At 42.1% G+C, this 24563-nt stretch overlaps 2 protein-coding genes across 2 annotated transcripts in view; one reads left to right on the plus strand and one right to left on the minus strand.

Moving 5' to 3' along the window:
* LOC142492387 (perilipin-2-like) overlaps positions 1–24563 on the minus strand; it is a 447955-nt gene that overhangs the window by 37134 nt on the left and 386258 nt on the right. Inside the window, exon 2 of the mRNA XM_075595038.1 lies at positions 7016–7056. Coding sequence (XP_075451153.1) covers positions 7016–7042 — 27 coding nt within the window. The 5' untranslated portion in view covers positions 7043–7056. The remainder of the gene's footprint in view (positions 1–7015; positions 7057–24563) is intronic.
* Positions 12173–24563, plus strand: part of LOC142487763 (perilipin-2-like) — a 47282-nt gene continuing 34891 nt past the window's right edge. Inside the window, exons 1-5 of the mRNA XM_075587658.1 lie at positions 12173–12212; positions 12423–12618; positions 13366–13448; positions 13690–13942; positions 14404–14588. Of these exons, the coding sequence (XP_075443773.1) occupies positions 12186–12212; positions 12423–12618; positions 13366–13448; positions 13690–13942; positions 14404–14588 (744 nt within the window). The 5' untranslated portion in view covers positions 12173–12185. The remainder of the gene's footprint in view (positions 12213–12422; positions 12619–13365; positions 13449–13689; positions 13943–14403; positions 14589–24563) is intronic.

The following is a 24563-nucleotide window of genomic DNA, read 5'->3' on the forward strand; positions in this document are numbered from 1 at the left end:
AACCAATGGAAGACAGGAAGTGCTGTGCTCCTCAGCTCACACAAGCAGATATAGGTACTAGATTAAGGGCAGTACACCTCTTAAAGCAACAATCACTGTCCCCATCTCCTCCCCTCCCCCAATGGTTTGTTAGCTTACCTGAACCAGGGAGTCCTTTTGGATCTAATTCAGTGATCCCCATGCCGGAGATATTTGTAAGTTTGTGTGCCGATTTTGACACAAACAAAAACTACAAATATTACACAAGGGTTATGAATAAAAACTAGCAATGTCATCTTCCAATGACGTAGCAACCTTTTACACCGTCCTCGGCGTGAGCGTACTCTTCCCGCATATGGTACAACAAGGGGAGCAGGACAGTATTGGAAACTCCAAGTTGATGTGAGGCAGCCAAGTTTAAAGGATCTGGATTTTAGGCTCATGTTATGAGCTTCTGTACAGGATCTTGATGGAAGAAACATGCTCTTAATTCAGGCAAGCAATTTTGGATCTCTGCAGATCCTGTATATAAACCTACCAGCATTAGGACAAGTCAGGCTTTCGTAGGAAGCAATTTGTCTAACCACAGGAAAACAAGTTGATTAATGCTGAAATATTTATTGCAAATACAAAAATGTGATAGCTGGACAAGTGCTACGTGAAGGTGAAAGAAAACGGCGCTAACTCTATTAGTGTACACTAATAATATACAGTGAATATTTTGACAAAATCAATTATTTGTTAAACAGTGATATTGTGTTCAAATAACGTGATAATATTATTGAAAGGTTCAAACCCCCTGCTCAAACCCAGCTGGTGGGGACTGGTTTCGCAAGTCCCACAAATCGTCACTCTCCAGTTGTAATCCAGGGGGAGCATGAAGGGGAAAAGAACATAAAACAAGAAAAACAATCTAAGTGCAGACAAGTGATGTAAATTCTGCGTTCTTTCTTGGCTCATATGTGATGTCTACTTACAAGATGTAAGTCAAAATCAAGCGGTTTTGACACTCAATGGTCTCTGCTGTGCAGGTATTCCCACCAGGTGATAGGGTCTCCAGCTCTCAGCTCCGCAGCAAAGTGTATGTAAAAGAAATACAAACCATAGTGCAGACCAGTAGAATGTAAAAAAACTAGACTTTATGGGGTTTAAAAAATGAACACTTACAATAAAAACAAGTATTTCAGGCATGTACCACAATCATTGTGATCAAAGAGAGAAGATTTTTTGGTTTACACTTCAGGCTCACCCGCCTCCTCCGGTGTGACTTGGTGTGGACCACCACTCTCAGGGACTTTGTACCTCCAGCGGTGGGCGCATTGATCCAGGTCTCTCTCCCCTCGTGGGTTCCCTCTTCTGTGGGTCGATCACCTTCCCATAACAGCTGCCCGCAGGCACTGTGGAGTTCTCCACTGGGATACAGCCTCTCGGATGGATGTTTTAGCTTCACTCGCACACCGATGCGTCACTTCCGCTCCGTCCCGATACGTCACTTCCGGTCGCGGTTCTGTGAGTATCTGTCAGTAAATTTCTCCTCTCTTCTCTCTCCTCTCTGGGCGGCTACCACTCTACGCGTTTCACCAAAAAAGGGTGTGTGGCTTCCTCAGGAGTGGGGTACACTCTACGCGTTTCACCAAAAAAGGGTGTGTGGCTTCCTCAGGAGTGGGGTACACTCCTGAGGAAGCCACACACCCTTTTTTGGCGAAACGCATAGAGTGGTAGCCGGCCAGAGAGGAGAGAGAAGAGAGGAGAAATTTACTGACAGATACTCACAGAACCGCGACCGGAAGTGACGTATCGGGACGGAGCGGAAGTGACGCATCGGTGTGCGAGTGAAGCTAAAACATCCATCCGAGAGGCTGTATCCCAGTGGAGAACTCCACAGTGCCTGCGGGCAGCTGTTATGGGAAGGTGATCGACCCACAGAAGAGGGAACCCACGAGGGGAGAGAGACCTGGATCAATGCGCCCACCGCTGGAGGTACAAAGTCCCTGAGAGTGGTGGTCCACACCAAGTCACACCGGAGGAGGCGGGTGAGCCTGAAGTGTAAACCAAAAAATCTTCTCTCTTTGATCACAATGATTGTGGTACATGCCTGAAATACTTGTTTTTATTGTAAGTGTTCATTTTTTAAACCCCATAAAGTCTAGTTTTTTTACATTCTACTGGTCTGCACTATGGTTTGTATTTCTTTTACATACACTTTGCTGCGGAGCTGAGAGCTGGAGACCCTATCACCTGGTGGGAATACCTGCACAGCAGAGACCATTGAGTGTCAAAACCGCTTGATTTTGACTTACATCTTGTAAGTAGACATCACATATGAGCCAAGAAAGAACGCAGAATTTACATCACTTGTCTGCACTTAGATTGTTTTTCTTGTTTTATGTTCTTTTCCCCTTCATGCTCCCCCTGGATTACAACTGGAGATAGCTGGACAAGTGCACATTGTGATTCTTCTGGCATATACAATTTGCACACATTATATGCGACATTCATCTAAAGCACACCTTCACTGAAATCTGATGAGAAATATTTCTCATTATAATAGGAAATTATGCTATATATTTTAGCAGTACTTTGAGGCACTAATTTTCAGGTCAGAATAAAGTAAAGAGCTTAGGCTGTACATTTCTACATTAGAGTACTTGGATCAAAATGAAATATGCAATGCCTCAAAGACTTTGAGAACCAGAGTAGCCATGAACATACTGCTACTAATGACATTATACAGTAAAGTAAACTACTGCCATCAGATTCCTGTAAATGCTGATGACAGCACTTAAGAAATTCAGGTATACATTGTAGTTCATATGAAAGGGGCATTTAGGATCACGAGAACCGATTTCTTTTTACGTGGATTGCAAACAGTGACTCAAGTCTAGTGCTTAAGTTAGTGACGAAGAGGAAAAACATGGTTGTTTAGGGTTCAATTCAGTCTTCCTGGCTCAAAGTTTCTGCTCACCATGCAGAGACCCAGCCAACTGGGGGTAAAAAGGACCAACCATCCAGTTTAGTGGTGTGTTGTGGACTAGATAATCCATGACATCATCCAGAGAAGCCTTCATTTTTTGGAGCTGCTCTCTGCTGGTGGTCAGGAGGCCGTCAGACACTTCTCTGAAGGAGGAGGCAGAGTGGAAGTTCTGGTAAATATCTCCTGCCATGGCACCAACACTATGAGCTTTGTCTTGGATGTTCTGTGGCAAGCCGTGCATGCTGGATACCAGAGAGAGACATGTGGTCTGAAGCTGCTGAGACATGTTCCGGGCAATTGCTAGTGTGCGAGATTCAATGTGCTGTGGAGGAACAAAAAGCCACAATAAATAAAACGTTTAGTCCCCATGAACACCAACATTCAACTGAAACAGTTGTATTAAAATACTTGTCAATTTAAGCACAAGAGCCACTGTTAATTGATCATGTTGAATAGAAGTGCATTTTAGTGACCAAGATTGCAATAGTTGGCCAATACTTGTAATATTGACAAACTTTCATGGGTTGAAAAAAAGGCTAGTGCTTGTTAATGTTACACAACAAATGCAGTGCTCAGTACTACAGACATTTAGACAGGATAAAATTTATATTGGACGATTCAGTGTGTTCTTAGAATTGAAGTTCAAAAGTTAAATTTGGCCAGCCAAACATTTCTATGTATTCTGGAAGCCAGAGGATCACGTGGTTATGACTTAGCTCAGATAGTGCTAACTCGCCCTCTTTCCTAAGCACGACAAGATCTGTTTCTTTTCTTAGTTTTATTGAGGGAAAACAGGATAAGGTACAGTCTCTTGTGTAGAGGTGTAGGTGTCTGTGTGTGCTCAGTATTCAAGGGAGGTGAAAAGATACTTCATCACCATTACAGGGATTACAGCAGGGTACTCAAAAGTCCAGGGAAAATGGTGGAAAGAAGGTGGTGATGCATACTGGGTGATAAAATGGTCTGGGGACAAACCATCTGTGGGCAGAACAGAGGGGGAGAAAGCAGACCAGCCCATTTGAGAGGAAAGCTGGGGCTGCCATGACAACTCACAGGAGTGTCTGGGGAAGCTGCAACATGTAACAGAAATGTTGCATCTTAATGCAGCATACTGCTGGAAGAGGGGAACTGGCACTGTGTTTGTGAGCAGAACCCAACACATGCAGCTGGCTCTAATAAGCTGACAAGCAGGGCTGCAATGAAAGGGGGTTAAAGCAAAAGTGGAGACAGGGGTATTCCTGTTCCATGACACTATGACTGTACACTATGTCACCCCACAACAGAATAGAAGGATTAAGGGCTGGTCATCATTTCTCCTGGACACCTTTCAAGTACAAATGCAGAAATACCAGATTTACCCCAGTACTTTGAGCCTCATCAGTATCAGACTGTCCTGTGCTGCTCTTCCATTCCACCCATGAGTTGTAGAGTTGCTCTTGAGCATTGTGCATCTTCTGGTTGGCGCTGTCCATGTTCTTCCTTGCATACTCGATCTAGAAACCGCAGCACAACATGTGAGGGGTTGGACCACAAGATACATGTTCTCGAAAGAGTAGAAGCAGTCTTTACTCTGACAAATAGTTGCAGCTTTCTAATGGTGACATTTGTTGATTGCCAGAGACTAGCACAAAAGGTAAAGTTTAAATAGGCTGGCAAAGTTCTGCTTTAAAAAGACCATTGGAGAAAAATCTGTTTACACTAGAATTCTACGATAATCATACATACAAGTCTGCACCACCTCAACCACTGGTTTTACAGAATTGGCTAGGAACAGAGACACTGACATTTTTGCACCTACTAGGTCAACTGTATGATGTAGGTGAGAAATAGCTTCCTGGCTTCTGCATTTGACATCCTTGACCCGAGCCAGCATTTGCTGGTAGGCACGCTTGCGAAGTTTTGAAGAGAGTGACCCCAATCGGATGTAGTAGTTGGGCTGCTCTGTTTCCACTTCAAACCCTTCAATATTTGTGGCTTCCTTGGCTAACAAAGGATTACATTTAGGGACAAGTTTGGAGTTGTCAATATTTTATATTTAACCCTGAAAAGGGTGCCCCTGCAGTCGTCACTACATCATGCCCAAGTGAGGTTTGTTTTGCAACTTTGAGCATGGACACGATCTGTCCAGTGACTGAATGGAGAAGAGCGAGGGGCTGTCTCCCCCCCTACATGTGACAGCACTGCCAGGTGTGCCATGGCACTGACTCAAATGGTTAAGGAAGATGCGATCTGGATATAGACACTGGCACATAGTTTATTATATAGTGCTGTTACCCATACCAGTACTAAAATAAATTCATTAGTTACAGTCCAGGGGAAGGCCAAGTGCAACAGCTCTGTAGATGGAGGGTATCAGAAGTGATCACACTGTTGCACATCTTGCTGGAATCTGGCTATAACCAAAACAAAAGACACTGAGCAGGTTGAAAGCGCTTACCCAATTCTTCCTCCGTCAGCGGCAGGTATTGATCCAACAGAGTCTCAGACTTGGTCAGTGCAGTATCAACTCCGCTGCTCACCATCTGCACAACACTGCTTCCTAGGACGGTGTTAATGCCGCCATTCACAACAGCCTTTGTCATTTCCACACTTCCATGGAGAGCACCTTTTGTTTTATCAACTACCCCTGTAATGCTGTGCATCACTGTGCCTTTGGCACCAGCCACTGCATCAGATGCATTGGAGATCACCTACAAAAGAGGATAAGATTGCAAGGCAAGTGACAGATCATGTGAGGTGACCTTTATCCCTCATCTGTCATAATGACTATTGACAAAAGAGGTACCAGAATAAACCATATAAATCTGCAATAAGCCACAGCCACCAGGGAGTGAAAATATATGAAAACCAACTGCACTGGAACATACATGATCTTTTGCAGCTCATTGGTCATATTTTACATTTGCCAAATACTGTTAATGCTCATTGACTTACCTTATCAGTAGGTTGATACAGAATAGGCAGCTTCTCTTCAATTTTATCCAGCCCCATACAAGCATAGTTGTTGGCAATTGCAACTAGAAGAAAAAAGTCCTTCTTCTGATATTGATGGCATAACTAGATTCTACAGAACGATAGTAAAATAGCCAAATCCATTGTCAAATGACGTAGGAGAAAGGCAGTGTCTAGTATAGGTAGTAGGGGAAATGTCAGACCAAACTACTTACTGGGAAATGCTTCAAGTACTGTAAATCTGACTACTCCAGGAACAAAATAAACAAAACAAAAACCCACACCCCAACAAGGCTATCCAGGCAGCAATGTTGAATTGAAGAATGCCATAAAGTAGAAAATAAAAAGCATTCAGTAATACAATTAAGCCTTGCATCGCAAGCACCAGCAATTGATATATTCTGCACAGCTTACAGCCTATTAAGTCACTAAAAATAGTTGGGTTACCATTTAAACTGGCTCACTTCCTTACACCATGAAGCAACCTCAGATTGTGTTAAGGAAGCTGCTGTCACGCATTTCTGAAAACAACTTTTGTAATTAACGTATTTAAAACTGGGAACAGATTGTGGATTTCACATTGCCAGGAATAATGTGTGCATATAAAAACCATCAAGTGTGAGAGCACCATTAACTTGCAGAATTCTAAAGAACCTTAGTAACCTTATTTTTGTTCAGGGAGGGAACACTGATGTGGGATAATGACACCAGGTTCACCATACAGAACAAACATGTCAGCAGTTCACACAACATGACACTAATATCTCACAGACTAGGTCAAACTTACTTTGAGGCTCCAGTTTCTGTATGATGGGCAAAGCACTGGCGATGGCCACTGAAGTGATGGTCTTTGTAGGTGGAGCTCACCAATGGCAGGTTAACCAACCTGGCCACCACATTCTAGGAACAGAAGGATGGAAACACAATGAAACAAAGCTGCATGCAGTGGGATGTTCAGTTTAAAATGCAACTAGTGCCAAGCGTCAGTACAAATGCTCATTAGACAAGCAGTCTTTCTCGGGTCATTATGATAAACCAGAAAGGGCGAGGAAGCTATAACAAAATATAGGACAAAGAAAGGGAATACATCATCCAAGACAATACACATACCTGCTGTTGCTCCAATACTGCAGTCATCTTGTCACTTTGATCTGAAGACAAAATAAAACCAAAATTAGATCTCACTAAGAGCACAGATCATATAACTACTGAGATTGCTGAGAGCCACTGCAGGCATGTACTGAACCTCAGATCTGAGACACATGGGGCTGGGACTAGGGATAAAGGAGATACTGCAGCCCCCAGGTTTATATATTTACATTATGGTAATGCATGTATAGCTCCCACCCAAAACTAATGTTCATGCACTACTGCTGATCTGTATTTAATATACAGTGAATATAGCTTTAGAGAGTTCATAGCAAATATTACACCGGGACTATTTAGGAGCCCTGAAAATAAATAAAGTCTTTAAAGAGTGTTTGTTTTAGATGTGCAGAATTACTACATGGAAGCAACATATAACGGCAAACAGATACTCAGGGAAGGAAAAGTCCAAGCTAATGATACTGCGGCATAATAAAGAAAAGGATCCGGAATCATCAAAATGTTAAAACGGACGTGCCAAGAAACAGCAGCCAAGCTGTGAAAGTGCCGCCCCCAAGACCAGCAAAGTATCCACTCACCGATAAGCACAGACTAATAGACTCCTCCGCACACGTTCACGTTCCACTCTCCGAACACTGACTGCAGCACAGCTCTGAGCGCGGGTATTTATACCCCGCAGGCCACGCCCTCCTGCTCCCGCGAGACACTCTCCTGAGTCTGACAGATCTTCCCTGTTATCAGCTGGCTGGGGGAATAGCGAAGTGACGTCACCGGGCAGCTAGCTCTGCATGTGTCCCTGGTGCTGGGTAAAGGCTGCTAAGGGGCAGAGATCCTGGCGCTGTGTGTGTGACTTATTGCTGCAGCTTCATTACATTAACATACAGTGGGAAAAGCTACTTAGGCTCCACTGAACTGTTGTGCTGTCTGTGTTATCTTTATACTGGGAGAACAAAGATGCTTATAACAGATATTCTTTCTGGGCGTGTCCTCAACTTTTCATCAATCAGCCCCTTGACAATTTTAGGACTGAAGAAAAAAAAACCTTTTCTTTTCACTTTTAAACTGTGCCTCCATATATAAAAGACTTTGTAACTTTGGTTCTATAATAAGTCTTAGGCCTCGGACATAGTCAAAAAGACCGTGCTGAGGCGCGCTGAGGGGAAACATTATCCCTATCAGCGCGGTTTTAGACGGCGCTTCCGCAGGCGTGCGGAGGCGTGTGGAAATGCAGGAGACAGGCAAGTTTAAATTTTGCTGCTCATGCAAGTGCAGGGCCGATCACGTGACTGCCAGAAGCCAATGGCAGTCCGTGACGTGGCGCGCTAGCCCCGGCTCCCGATCCGCCTCCAGGCCCGCTTCCTGACAGCCTCCCACCCGGCACACAAGCGCGCTCGCTGACGCTTATGCAGGGACAAGAAAAATCTCCTGCTTGAGCAGGAGAGCATGAGCGCCAACGCTGCCCAGCGCCGCTCCATGCACCATGTCCCAGGCCTTAGGCCTGAGGCCTGGGACATAGTACAGGTGTGCGAGTGCGCAACTGAGCGTGTGATGTCACACGCGCCTCTACGTGCCGAGATCCGTGGCCTGCATGTTTGAGCGATGAGGGGCGTGGAGAAGGTGTGCCGATTAGTTGCAATGCAACTGTTACAAATATTTATTTGTTATTCTTGCGATTCGCTATCAGGCCCAGGATATTTCACATTTAGTAAACTTGGTGAACTCTGTGTCATCAAAAATAGATAAGAGTGCACTTTGGAGGACTTATAGTACCAATGATCAATTCATCATAATGTATGCACAATTATGTGTAACACTGTTCCCGCCCCAATCTAATATAGGGACCAGTATTCGGGATCTACACGCATTACCAGGTGTTAATTGGATTAGGTTTACCTAATAGCTAGTCTCATACCGGGCTCTCATCAAACTAAATGTACAATGCTAATTTGTTTTAGATATATACCATATGTGCATGACTAATTAATTAGCTTTTCTCCCTCAATATATATTGGGCGTTCATACCTAACAGGCATTCCCTGATGAAGTCATTGTTATGACGAAATGCGTGGGGCGTGGCTAAATTGTTGGTATACACTCACAGAGCTAAGGACTTACATGCTGTGTATGAGCTACCGAGGTTCCCAACGATCGAGTGTTTACTAGAGCTAGCACAAACTTATTGAACTGCTGGTATCCGGAGGGCAATCTCTTCTGGGTGCAGAGGTGACTAGGTTCCGTTTCCGCAGAGCGTGGAGAGGCGACGTCGGAGAACGCTGGGACCTCGAGGTGCACTGAGAGGACCGCGCAGTTGGTGATTGAGATTATTCTCATACATGCTTTATTCCTTGCTATTTTTGTGAGTGGGCATTTGTCTGTTTTTATGTCCCATAAACATTGTTTTTTACAATAATACACTAGGTGTGCGCCTGTGTTTTTTTCTCTTTTTCTCTTTTTAGTTAATTGGATTAGGTTTACCTTCCCAGTTATTTTTTTAAATATGTAATAGAGTAAAGGTTACGTTTTATACTCAATCATTGTATCCTATTCACAGATTGTTTTTGAGTGCAGCCAAGGAGGGGTCCTTTTCTACTTTTTGTATTAATATTACCATTCATCCCTTCAATGCACCTCCACCATTATTGTTAGGATGAGGCAAGAGTTATTTTCCTACATCTTCCTACCCCCATCCCCTCCCGTTCCCTTACTGGTTACACTATATATACCACAATGGGATTATTGGGGTCATCACGTTTTCAGCAGGGGGAGAGTGTAACGCCCTTGATAGGATACCTATGATTTCCTTGGTGTAAGGATTCTGCTCGATCTGTGATGGGTTTTGCTGCGGTTCGGGTTTTCCAACTCACCTGCCCGTTCTGCTCACTGTGGCAATTTGTGGGTACTGACAGCCTGTTATATAAGGCTGCTGCAGTTCCTAGGGGGAGTCACTGAGCAAAGTTCTTACGTTTGCAGCACGTATTGGTCTTTGCAGTCACGCTTTACCCTTTTGCCTGTTTTGATTCCCCTGTTGCTGACCCCGGGTCGTGACTCTAACCTCGCTGCTTTCAGCCAGCCCCGACCCCTGCCTGCTTACCGACTTCGGATACTCTTACAGGACTCTGTCCCTGGGCTCTGGTCGGTTTATTTGCATCCCTACCTGAGCCCTTCGGGTCCGCTTCCTGATTTGAGATGAGCATCGACACACTTGGACAGGCTCTCAAGCCAATGACTGAAAACCTAAAGAAGGGTTCATGTGATTGGTCATCAGGAGTGGAGGAGTTGAGAGAGGAGAGATTAAGAGTCCTAGGTGGAGCATGAGGAGAGCAGAGCGACATAGACTGGGATGATAGTGGCCCCTGTTCCAAGGAGTGGTGGAGGCAAAGATCAGCACGAGACCGGAACCATCCCAATTCAGCCTGGTTGTTAGCGGCCACGAAGAGGACAGCCAAGGTCCAAAGACAAGTTGCTCGGGAGTCATGAGTAACCCCTGAGGGGCTCACACTTTAAACCCTACAGTACCATTGACTGCACATACAAGTTCCTCCAAAGTCTAATATTGGGTCCTCGTAATAGGATCAGAAACAGGATGTTTGGGAGGTTGTTTCCTTAATACAAAACCATGCTATTCAAATACGTGTCATGTCACACTGTCTGACCTAAGCAGGCTCTTGGCCTTCGATGGACACCTCATCATCTTGTTAATTGTCTGGCCAAATTTCCCAGATCTTGTGAAATGTATCCACCTTTTGGCTAAGTTGCGCCGAGAGGAGTTCCATTACTCTTATTTCCCTGACTCATCTCAATACTCTCTGTTTGGAGGGGGCGTTTATCTCTTTCCATGCCGTGGCAATCGAGCAGCGGGCTGCTGTAAGGACATGGGTTATCATTTTATTCTCTTGGGGTACTAGTCCCTCTTTTGGTTTAGACAATATCAAAGCCAACGGGTCCACCTCTATCTCCACCCCCAGGAGTTCTCGTATCATTGTTTGTATCATGATCCAGAACCCCTGAATTTTTGGGCAATTCTACCAGATATGAGCCATGTCGCCTTTTTGTCTGCATCCGCTCCAGCACAAATCTGAAGACCCGGGGAAAATCTGGTTTAGCCTATTCGGAGTTAGGTACCAATGAAATAGGATTTTATATATATATTCTCTTTTATAGTGGTACAAATCTATGTTTCTGAAGCTCCTCCCAGTCTCTATCTAAATCTAGATTTAAATCTTCTGCCCATTTTAGCATATAACTATGTTTAGAGTGTGCTGCGGTTATCGCCAGGCCCAGATATACCTCCGAAATCAGGCCTTTACAATAATAGTGGACAAAAGGGTGAAAGTGCGCAGCTAAAACATGATTCAACAGTGTATATAGAAACAGTGCAAGTGAAAGTTTAAATAACAATTAATTGACCTTGTGGGAAATAACACTAATGTGACGTCTGCAGCCTTTCTTGAGGGGTGGCTCGACACCCCTAGGGCTAAAGAAAAAACAAAAAGACAGGGCGCACAACGCACATAGTGAAGCACAATTAAAAGATAATTTTACTAAAAGATTAAAGGTTCTGCGTACATCAATATAATGAAAATCAAGCAGTGGGTTAGTGGGGTTACCACACGGAAGAAATGATCACAGCTCTCCACTGGAACGTACGCGAGGCACTGGATACCAGCTACCCTGATGAAGTTTCCGTGTGTTACGAAACTAGTTGGATTGTTCATCTGACCATACTGTTTGTCAAGTATATTCTTGGCTTGTGCCTCCCGGTCCCCTGCCTCACTGCCTGTCGGTACGGGTGTATACTATTGCTACCCTGCCTGCCCTGTGTGTTGTTCGCCGATGCTCTCTCCCCCCCCGCTCCATGTGAGAAGGAGAGTGTCGTGACATTATCAGAAGGTGCACCACGGGTCTGAGCGGCGTGCTGTTGGAGCTGCATTGCTGTAAGACTGATGGAGGCTTCTGAGCCTCATAACGGGACTTTTACACGGGACTCTTCACCGGTCTCCAACATCTGGTTACCCTGACAAGGTCTCACGGAAGCTGCTGCCTTGGATGTGGTCTGATGGGGTTCAGTACATGTCTGCGGTGGCTCTCAGCAATATCTCAGTAGTTATATGATCTGTGCTCTTAGTGAGATCTAATGTTAGTTTTATTTTGTCTTCAGATCAAACGTGACAAGATGACTGCTGTAGTGGAGCAACAGCAGGTAGGTGTATTGTCTTGGGTGATGTATTCCCTTTCTTTGTCCTGTATTTTATTATAGCTTCCTCGCCCTTTCTGGTTTATCATAATGACCCCAGAAAGACTGCTTGTCTAATGAGCATTTGTACTGAAGCTTGGCATTAGCTGCATTTTAAACTGAACATCCCACTGCATGCAGCTTTGTTTCATTGTGTTTCCATCCTTCTGTTCCTAGAATGTGGTGGCCAGGTTGGTTAACCTGCCATTGGTGAGCTCCACCTACAATATGGTGTCTTCTGCTTATGTCAACACCAAAGACAACCATCCTTACTTGATGTCTGTATGTGATGTGGCAGAGAAGAGTGTGAAGACCATCACTTCAGTGGCCATCACCAGTACTATTCCCATCATACAGAAACTGGAGCCTCAAAGTATGTTTGACCTTGTCTGTGAGACAATAGTGTCATGTTGTGTGAACTGCTGACATGTTTGTTCTGTATGGTGAACCTGGTGTCATTTTCCCACAGATCAGTGTTCCCTCCCTGAACAAAAATAAGTTTACTAAGGTTCTTTAGACTTCTGCAAGTTAATGGTGCTGCCCCACTTGATGTGTTTTGATATGCACAAATTATTCCTGGCAACGTGAAATCAACAATCTGTTCCCAGTTTTTTAAATACGTTGATTACAAATGTGTTTTTTTTTTTTTTCCTGAACTGTATGAGTGTAGTTTTCTTAACACAATTGAAGGTCGCTTAATGGTGTAGGGAAGCGAGCCAGATATGGTAGTGGTATAGTAATTTTAGGACTCTATTGTTGGCCTGAGTTTTGGGAATGTGTAAAGTTTCATACTTGCAACGTGGACCAATTTAAATAGAAACCCAAATATTTTCAGTGACTTAATAGGCTTAATTGTATTACTGAATGCTTTTTAATTACCACCTTTTGGCATTCTTCAATCCAACATTGCTGGTTGGATAGGTGTGTGGGTCCCTGGAGTAGTCAGACTTACAGTACTTGAAGCATTTCCCAGTAACTAGTTTGGTCTGACATTTCCCCTACCTATACTAGACACTGCCTTTCCCCTACTTCCTTTGACAATGGATTTAGCTATTTTGCTATCGTTCTGTAGAATCTAGTTCTGCCATCAGTATCAGACTAAGGAGTTTTTTTCTTCTAGTTGCAATTGCCAACAACTACGCTTGCATGGGGCTGGATAAAATTGAAGAGAAAATGCCTATTCTGTATCAACCTACTGATAAGGTAAGTCAATGAGCATTAACAGTATTTGGCAAATGTAAAATATGACCATCAATGAGCTGCAAAAATAATGTATGTTCTAGTTCAGTTTTTCATATATTGTCACTCCCTGGTGGCTGTGGCTTAATGCTGATTATATTGTTTTTTTTCTGTTACCTCTGTTTTGGCAATAGGGCCATTTATGACAGGTGAGATATAAAGGTGTGATCTGTCCCTTACCTTGCAATCTTGTCGTCTTTTGTAGATTGTCTCCAATGCATCTGATGCAGTGGCTGGTGCCAAAGACGCAGTGATGCACAGCATTACAGGGGTAGTTGATAAAACAAAAGGTGCTGTCCATGGAAGTGTGGAAATCACAAAGGCTGTTGTGAATGGCGGCATTAACACCGTCCTAGGAAGCAGTGTTGTGCAGATGGTGAGCAGCGGAGATGATACTGCACTGACCAAGTCTGAGACTCTGTTGGATCAATACCTGCCGCTGACGGAGGAAGAATTGGGTAAGCGCTTTCAACCTGCTCAGTGTCTTTTGTTTTGGTTATAGCCAGATTCCAGCAAGATGTGCAACAGTGTGATCACTTCTGATACCCTCCATCTACAGAGCTGTTGCAATTGGCCTTCCTCTGGACTGTAACTAATGAACTTATTTATAAGTACTGGTGAGGGTAACGGCACTATATACTGAGCTACGTGCCAGTGTCTATATCCAGATCACCATCTTCCTTAACACTTTGAGGGTCAGTGCCATGGCCCCCCTGGCAGTGCTGTCCCATGACTGGGGGACCCAGACCCTCAGTCTTTTATCCATTCAGTCACTGGACAGATTGTGTCCATGCTCAAAGTTGCAAAACAAACCTTACTTGGGCATGATGTAGTGACCACTGTGGGGGCACACTTTCAGGGTTAAATATAAAACATTGAAAACTCCAAACTTGTCCCTAAATGTAATCCTTTTTGTTAGCCAAGGAAGCCACAAATATTGAAGGGTTTGAAGTGGGAACAGAGCAGCCCAACTACTACATCAGATTGCGGTCACTCTCTTCAAAACTTCGCAAGCATGCCTACCAGCAAACGCTGACTCGGGTCAAGGATGTCAAATGCAGAAGTCAGGAAGCAATTTCTCAGCTACATCATACAATTGACCTGGTAGGTGCAAAAATTTCAGTGTCTCTGTTCCTAGCCAATTCTGTAAAACCAGTGGTTGAGGTGGTGCAGACATGTATGCATGATCGTAGACATTTAGGGCTCTATGCAGTAAGCGTTGATAAGGGTTTTTTCGCCATTTTATAGGCAAAATTGGGTTTGAGATTCAGTAAGCGCCGATATGTGCTTGATTTCGGCAGGTTTCGTAGCCGATAATTTTGTTATGGCCAGTCTGCTGCCGATAAGCCTGTTTTTGGCACTTTTCGCCACTTTTTTAAATCGTCTGGATTCAAGTAGCAAAGGGCCTCATGCAGTAAGCGTCGATTATGTGAAATCGGCAATCTTACCGATTAGTCATGTTATTGGCGTTTTTTCCTCTCCGTATGCAGTAAGTGCCGAATACATTCAAAATCAACCCGAAAACAAATCCGCCCACTCTCACGATGATTAGCCGATCACACACAGGTGTATCGGCGTGCGTGGCGCGGTGCTGATAGGTTGCCCAATCACAAATCTTGCTGAATCAGGCGAAACAAGCATGTTTTGGATTGCGCGCCATATTTAAAGGCAACGTGTACTGCTAATCATTCTCTGTGTTGTTGGGAGTGAGAGAGAGAGAGACGCACAGAGCTGGCTGTTTGAAGATTTGCATATTGACTGAGAGACTTGTTGTGTATTGGGTGAGCTTTGTCCATTGTTGTTTTGTTTACATCTTTGTCTTGTTTTATATGTGGAAGTGTTTCGTGTGATTGGCTGTACATTTATTGTCTGTTTTTTGTGAGTGCTGGAAGTATGCCCGCAAAGCGTGGGAAGAGTGATGCTGGTGGGAGTGGGAGTGCTACTCGTGGGAGTACGCGTCGGAGTGAACGTACTGTTCAGGGGAGTGATGTTGCTGAGAGTGAGAGTGGTGTTGCAGGGAGTGGGAGTGCTGGTGCTGCGAGTGGTGTTGCTGGGAGTGGGAGTGCTGTTGCTGGGAGTGGGAGTGCTGTTGCTGGGAGTGGGAGTGCTGTTGCTGGGAGTGGGAGTGCTGTTGCTGGGAGTGGGAGTGCTGGTGCTGGGAGTGGGAGTGCTGTTGCTGGGAGTGGGAGTGCTGGTGCTGGGAGTGCTGGTGCTAGGAGTGTGAGTGCTGGTGCTAGGAGTGTGAGTGCTTGTGCTAGGAGTGGGAGTGCTGGTGCTAGGAGTGTGAGTGCTGGTGCTAGGAGTGGGAGTGCTGGTGCTGGGAGTGCTGCTGGTGGCGCAGTTGCTGATGGGGTGGATGGTGGTGGCGTGCTTGCTGGTGGGCAGCTTTTGGAGGCTCTTCCATTGGAAGAAGGAGAGTCCAGTCAGCACCAGCCAAGCTCTGACCCTAAACCTGCTCGGAAGAAACGTGTGGAGAAGCCACGTAATCCTCGCTTCAATGACCAGGAAAATACAGCTCTTGTCACTGGCATTCTGGAGCACTATGACAGTATATATGGACATTTACTAGGTAAGTGTACATTTACATTTATTATTCAAATACATGTGATCCTAGGTCATCTGAGTTTTGTTCATATGCAAATATGGCTTCACAATATCTTTCTATGTTAATTAGTCTGGAAACACAGCTTTTTAGCATGCCTTACAAGGACAACTAAACACAGGCGGTCAATTTGCCATAACTGCATACAATATGAATGCAACCTTGCTTACATGTATAGGTTTAGTAGTGAATGCTCATGTGCTTCACATATTACACATAAAACAGCATGTTTGCTATCTCTTGGAACAGCTAGCAGTGTAGGAAACTGGTGCTTATATTATTATTCATTTACCTCATATATTTGATATGTTTTTCAAGGGCGGACAAGTTCAGCAAGCAGAAAAGAAATGTGGGACACAATAGTCATTGGTGTCAATGCGTGTGGGAATCATGTGAGGGACAAGCGGAATTGTCACAAGAGATTTGATGATATTAGGTCCAAATTGAAAAAGAAAATACAACACCAACGCGTGCATGCTACTGGCACTGGAGGTGGGCCGACACCACAACGTCTCATATTAAGTCCATTGGAGGAGCTGCTTCGGGCAAAATTACTTCCCGTCGTCGTGGAAGGCTTACCTGGTGACCGTGATATAGGAATTTACCCCTCACAATTTCCACCAGGTGAGAAATATTACTGTACTAGGCGTGTCGTTGCTTACAGTTATTTTGCATAGTTACACTGCTTTTTATACTGTCTTCACAATATAAGCATACCTGCATCTATATATGTATATGTCTGATTCTGTATATATATATATATATCTAAATAGACATATATGTTGTAGTCCTACTAAAAGCAGTAACTAATATAGCACGTGCCATTGCGTGCTCATTTACATGTGAATTCCCAAAATGCATTGCTGCAGTGGAAGCAATTGATGGTGGGCGAAGATGGGGAACAACAGGGTAGTACACATGTGTAACACATGTTAATCAGAAATTATTACTAGCTACAGGTACAGAACAGAAATATGTAGAATATTATTGTGTATTTATTTATTTTACTCCGACAAACATGACATTACTGCCTATTTTAAGCATGCATCAAATATATTGCATGCAACGGCCTACAAACATCACTTGCACTAACACATCTATAGTTGTTTATGAAAAGGTCCATTTTTGCTTTAAGTCATATACAGACAGCATAATGAGGCACACGTATCATATTTTATGTCATTGTTTTCATAACTTCAAAACTGCACACGACTATTTAGCTCATCTACCATTGTGTTAAAGCAGCTGCAATTAATATCTCATCACAGCATACACTTCAACAGAGGGGGTGGGGTTCAGCACACACACTAATTACAGCCTCATTTTAGGGGCAACTTAGTTCACACCATTTTCACCTGTTTCAAGTAATTGAAAGGTGTGGCTCATTAGGCTTTTTGGGGAAGGGAAAACCGTTCTTACAACCTCACTAGCACAACTGAAGTTAATCACACTCATTTGAAAGCTTCACTTTAGCTACTAAATGCCCCAACAACTCATTACTTATCAAACCGTACGTCACACATTAGTTCACTCATATCTATAGTTGAACTACTATCAACGACACATTATCACACACTGCATGTCTTGTCTTGTTTAGTCACAGCCACATTCATGTGTGCCACATCTTATATTAATGTACCACACATATCCTCTACCAAAAACAACACTTTTTGCAATATGACCACCTTCATGATAACCATTGTGAATGGTCATCTCATGATAGTTATGTACATTATGATACTGATATCACTACACAACATATGATTTTTATGTACTCATTTAATGTATTTTTCCTCACGCATTACTGCAGAACCATAGTATGTTGTATGTTAGGGAACTCAAAACTTCTAAGTACACAGGCATGTACATTGTTATTACAACTATTTATGTTCACTTTCACACACACATTTTGGGTTAAGGAAATGATGCTGTTAGATACTCATAAATACAGAACATACAATAACTGTTTGTTCAATATTTACACATGTAAATGTAAAACTTATGTTATTGTTATATATAGTTGCCCCTGAAGGACATGTGTCACCTGAGACTGAACAAGTGTCTTCACCTGGGTCAGCCAGCTCAACACACCTAGAAGGTGAGTGTATCAGTTGGTGGCCATATAATATGTGCTCTTCTATATGTTATGTTGTCATGTTCATTATTTGTTTTGCACATCTTCTTTAAATAGGATTACTTAGTGTCAGTGAAAATGAAGTGTAAGGCAACTTGTATTGTGTTAGTGATGTTAACTATCATGTAGGAGTTTTGAGTTTACAGCAAGTTTTCATTCACTCATATTTCATACTGAGTCCAAACATTATTCTTAAGTCAAGGTAGTTTTTAATGTGAGGTTATAAAACGTATGGAAACATGTTAGTTGTTACTTATGACACAGTACAATTACATAGTAACACAGCAGAGATTAACATGACATTTAATAATTTGTACATTTATTTGTAGAACATGATGAAGAGGATTATGATGATGATGATGATGACGCCACCGCCATACACACACAAATAGAAGCAAGTGACCATGAAGACGTTCCAATTGAAACTGTTTTACCGGCAAATCGTCCAGCAAATACGACATACGATGCAATTGTAGCTTCTGAGGGAAAAATTGTGGAAGCAGAAAATCGTCGCCATTCTGACTTCATGACAGTGCTGGAAAGGATGATTGCACTGCAGGAAGAAACAGTTTCACAATTGGCACATCTCCACAGAGTCTTCATTGAAGTGCCGAAACAGTTGCAAAAAATCAACACCTCATTCGAAGCATTAGTTGTTCAGCAAACACAAGCTAATTACTGGAGAATGACTAATGTACCACAATTCAACACCTCCCAGCCAGGATCTGTTCATGCAGGTCAGTTTTCACCACATTCATCTGATATTCATTCACCAGGCCCAAATGTTACCGGTCAAGTAGCAGAGATTGCTGTGCAGGTTCCTGACGACATACTACCACTGCCATCTGTACAAAATCAGCAGCTGACACCTACAAAGGAGCCCACAAAAACAAAATACAAGCAGTTACTACTGACCAGTTTTTGGTCAAAAACAACAAAAGACACACATGAAACAGACCAACCATCATTTGTGCAGTGTCTACCAACTTGCTCACAGTCACTACCCAAAAGCCCTGTAGGTGAATCACTGCCCAAAAGCCCTGTAGGTGAATCACTGCCCAAAAGCCCTGTAGGTGAATCACTGGCCACAAGCCCTGTAGGTGAGTCACTGGCCACAAGCCCCGTAGGTGAACAGTCACTGCCCAAAAGCCCTATAAGTGAGTCACTGCCCACAAGCCCTGCCCGTGAAGTGCCAGAGGCCACTCAAAGTGGCTCTGCTGTGCCTAAAGTTGGTGGCAAAAGAAAAAGGAAAATTCAAGAGACAACAAGCAGGCCTGTTACTCGCTCGCAAAAGGAACAAAAAAAATAAATGTTATAATTCAGAAAATATGTCTTTGGCCTTGTTTTGTTGACTTCACATTATCTAATTACTATTGTATGTATGCTGAAGACTGTGTTGTTTCCAAACTTTCAAGTATGTTCTTGTACACGTGAAGTTTTGGAAATGTTAACACTCAATTAATGAATAGTGTTATAAATATTTATGTATTAATCGTCTGTTCAGTAATGGTCCACCTGGAACCAGTTGCAAAGTTTAGAGAAGCTGCCATTGACTTTGCAGCAAAACATTGCATTTGGGTGTGTTAATTGATGTAAGAATTGCATATGCATATTAGTCACATGCATTTATAAAAACACCTAAGTAACTGCAAACATCTTTCTTGTACGTGTACAGCAGGATTATGTGTAAATTATTACTTACCTTTGCCTTGCTTGGGCATTCTAATTTTGTCCTTTAATCATTTGTGTGTTCTTGTTTCAATAACATCTCAGAATGTATAAAAATATATATACACACACTGAGTGTGTGTGTGTGTGTGTGTGTGTGTGTGTGTGTGTGTGTGTGTGTATATCTATATATATATATATATATATATATATATATATAGTACTATATAAACTGGTATACATGTATTTTACAAACTAATACACTTCATGCTTCCTTGTGAAAGCACACTATTTTAATAATACAGGCATAATGTTTGAGAAATATCCTAAGTATGAGACTCTAACAGTATTGTGCTTAAACAAATGTTTATTACTTCATTCAATCATGTTTCTCACCATTTAAATAGGTTTCATACAAGGTATACTTACTGCCATCAATGTTGTGTGTACTCCTGCAATATTAAAAAAAATAAAATATAATATATAAATATATATATTTTTATAAGAGAGATATATTTAGATATATATATATACACACGTATTTAAACTCATGCAGACAGGGAGTTAACCAGACTTTCACATACACACAGAAATGTAAGCGGGGAAAAAACATTTCTTTTTGCAGGTGTGTGTTTGTACTGATATGCCTGGCTAAGAAATATTTTCACACAGTGGTCTTTGTTAGTGTTCAAAAAAACACTATGTGAACGCATTCAAATTCTAGGGATGTTTTTCACAAACGAGATAAAAGAAGGAGAAATGTTTCTCCCACAGTCCCATATCACAAACCACAACTGTTAACCCAATTAGACAAACAAATCCAATTGGCGTTTGAAATAAGGAGTCAAAGTAGTTAGTTTTGTTGACCTTGACAAGGAAAAACAGGAGTTTGTTAGCCATTCAGCACATTCATTTTGATGAGCAAATAACACAGACCTGCACACAGCTTTTGTGCTACTCAGACATGGCTGATGAATTCGTTAACAATATTAATCCCCTTTTAGGGTATAAGTACATGATCTGTGAAGCCATCTTGAACAGTCGCGGACAGAAAGCAAGCACACGCCAAATCGATGATTTCATTCGAGCAAAATATCCTTATTACCAAGACCGTAAGCATGCACGGAATTTTAATTCCTCAATAAGAATCACTTTATCAAGTAATGACTTTTTTGAACGTGACCAGGATAAGCTACAACACACCTATGGTTTCTGGAAGATTGCCCCGGAAAAACAATTTCTCCTGAAAGACGGCACTTATATTGTCGTGAAAGGCATATTTATTCCTAATGGCAATAGCAATGTATCCGCTACTACTGATCCGTTTGAATCGATACGTGCTGCAATATCTGCAGCCTCCATTCCTGAAACCCACATTGTACAAGAACAAAAGTACTATGATTATGTACCAAGCCTTTCAGCTGAAAATGCATTGGAATGGGAACCCGAAGAAATGAACCTACCTCCCGACCAATTATTTGAAGAAAGCAGTGGCGATTCCTACGAGCGCATCCTGGAGGAGATATGTGTCATACTGGATTCAGCGGTTGGGTCAAGCGTGGATGAAAATGCCTTGCATTTCTGGAGCGACCAGTTGCAGCCAGGCGAAGAGTTAATTCTAGAAGAATGGTAAATATAACAATCGTTATGCGTTGACTCTGCGTTTAAATTTTTTTTTTTTTTGTAACCACCATTTTCACTTTCAATGCGTGGATACAGCGTAACATTGCAGACTGCATAACATGTAGCGATCACAAACAAATTGTTTCCTAATACAATATAGTAGAACCTGAAAGAGTAGTACACATTGCTGACGGTATACATATACGTACTTTCCTATCCCTTTAAACATATTAGCAACATTTTTCCATAACTCTAACACATACCTGTTTTGTTATCATGCAACATCTACAACATTGAAAACCGGGTCCACCACGTATGACGTGGGACCCTTGTCATGGGCCAAGGCGTCCTTAAAAAGGATTACGGATGTAAGTCCCGCCCCCAAGCGACGTGCGCGCCTCAAAGCCTATTGGCTGTCATGTTTTGTTATAGTAACGGTAACTGCAGTGTGTGATGCGTGCGGCTCAGTGTTTGTAGGCGTACCCTGGGCGTTAGCCGAATGTTAATTGAGTGGGAGGAGTGTTAGCGTGCGTTTCACGCTGGCTTAACATGACGTCACACGTATTGCATTTGCGCATTGTGTTATCGGCCGTCCTTTCTGTCCAAACACGTCTGGTTTAAAAGAATACAGATGTACTCGTTTAGAATGATTTTAGTTTCATCTTCATTGTATTTGAAATAAAGATGTGATGTTTACTGGTATTTTCTACATGTATTGAACGCACAACGTTCGCTTTGTTTTGCGCATGCGCTAACAGTTAGTGGAGCCAAGCGTGAAGTGCGTGCGCACACTAAGATGTGCGCGCACATTTTTCAGTATACAGGCAACGTTCACTTCATATACATAGTTATGGCTGCTACAAATGATAATAAAAATTACATACTGATGTACACTTGTAGTTGTAACATATAAATGAGTGACGTGTGTATGTACACAATCATATAGAGCTGTGTAACGCGTTGTCACGGATACATATATAGTAAGGTGCCATATTTGACCATCATGTGTTTGCTGTATTTCAGAGATGTCGGGGAAGATACAATCGGATCAATGTATGATTTCAGAAGAGTCTACCTTTATATGAGATGATTGTGAGGAGGAGCCACCGACTACTATACTACATATGGAACTAATTTTATATTGCTTGCAGCGCTTATTAACAAACAATTAAAAAAGTGATACCCTTATGCCTATATTGCATAAGCACTTAATTAACATAATGATGTTGCAAAATAGTGCCTCTTGAATTTTTCTTGAGTGTTCTTTAATGACTACTAACATTTTATGACATGGTGTGTTTTTTATATAACAACCATTCCCACTCTGCTAACACATTTGTGTATTCTATTGTGTAATGGAACGTATGACTGTCGAAACTATGTAACAATAATAATAATAATAATATGAGCATGTTCATGTATAGGGCTGCTAGTTGTACGCAGCGATTTACAGACACATGTTTCAGGCTGAGGTCCCTGGCCCGTGGAACGTACAAATGTTTTTTTGCCGCATGAGGCACAGGGAGATAAAGTGACTTGGCCAAGGTCACAAGGAGCCCACACCGGGAATTGAACCAGACTCCCCTGCTTCAAACTATCAGTGCCAGTGTGTGTCTTTACTCACTGAGCCACTCCTTCTCCCAATGTAAAGGACACTTACAACCAAGTAGCCATTTATATTTAAAATCTCTTGTTACATGGGTATGTAGATAAAATGGTTTGGGACTGTAGCAAATAATGTTACTGGCCAGATGTTATGGTCCCCTCCAATGCATGATGTTCTGAATATGACATCACCATCATGTTATGAAGTACGTTTCTGTGTATATTTCATTAACCTAACTAACTATAGTTTACGGTGTTTATTAATCGTTTAAAAATACATAGTATAGTCAATATGATGATATAAGCTACCATAATAAAGCTGGTGTTATCATTTGTCGGTGTTATACATGGATCCTACACTAATTGATAGAGACACAAACAGTTGTCTTAAAAAGTGTGTCTATGCTAGTGATGAATGTGCTCCCGTAAGTAAACAAATAAGTACAGTTATCCCCTTTTCTCCAAACACCTCTATATTACATTAATGGAAATTATAAGGAAACATACATAAAATGTGATGAAATGTGAGTAATCATTTTGTAATACAATGCACATGATACCTCAAGAGTAGCTAAATGCATATACATGATACAGAAAGTACATATATGTAACATTTGTGTTTAAACCAATATGTTGGGTTTTTAGTTCAAATAATTATAGGAAGATTGAGGTAGGCACATCTTATGAGAGATGTCAGCAAATATACATACCATGATCAGTCATACTGGAGATATACCTATAATGCAAAGGAACAATATATAAATTGCAAACATTGACATGCCATCTTCAGTACCGTAAACAACACATCAAAGTGTGTATTTGGTGTTAAATGTGCAACACCATGTATATTTAATGACATTCAAAATGTAAATGAGCCTGGTGTACACATCATATGGATGTACATGTTACACTGCACCAATAACATTGTATGTAAGCATACTAGAAGCATGAATGAGTATGGGCATAATATGTGTATTGTGTTAGCATAAGGAACAACACAATGCTAAAATATTAGTGCTTTGTTACCCCAGTTGTATTCACATACACACAACTAAAGTACAATTGAAGAGGGATTATATAACCTGTGCAACAATAACATACCGGTGCCACATCCCTTTGTGCACACAGCAGAGAAAAGAAAGGTGTGCAACCCATATTCATCTGTGTCCTAACAGAAGGTTATATAAAAAAAAATTATTGTTAAGATAACATAATGTAAGTATAAAAGTAGAACTTGGAACATATCTGTTTTTACTTACAAGAAAAAAATGAATTGATGAGATTCTGGCGTGTCTGGCCACCACTGGCTGTTTGTTCATTTTCAGCAGCTACATGGGTGGGATGCTCGTCTACCAAAGGCTCAGCTAGGTCTGATTGTACATTGTGCCTGAGTGCAACATTGTGCAAAATGCAACAGGCAAGGATAATATCAGACACTTTTTGAGGC

The sequence above is a fragment of the Ascaphus truei genome, chromosome 1 (assembly GCF_040206685.1).
Source record: "Ascaphus truei isolate aAscTru1 chromosome 1, aAscTru1.hap1, whole genome shotgun sequence".
In the NCBI taxonomy this organism is placed as follows: Eukaryota; Metazoa; Chordata; class Amphibia; order Anura; family Ascaphidae; genus Ascaphus; species Ascaphus truei.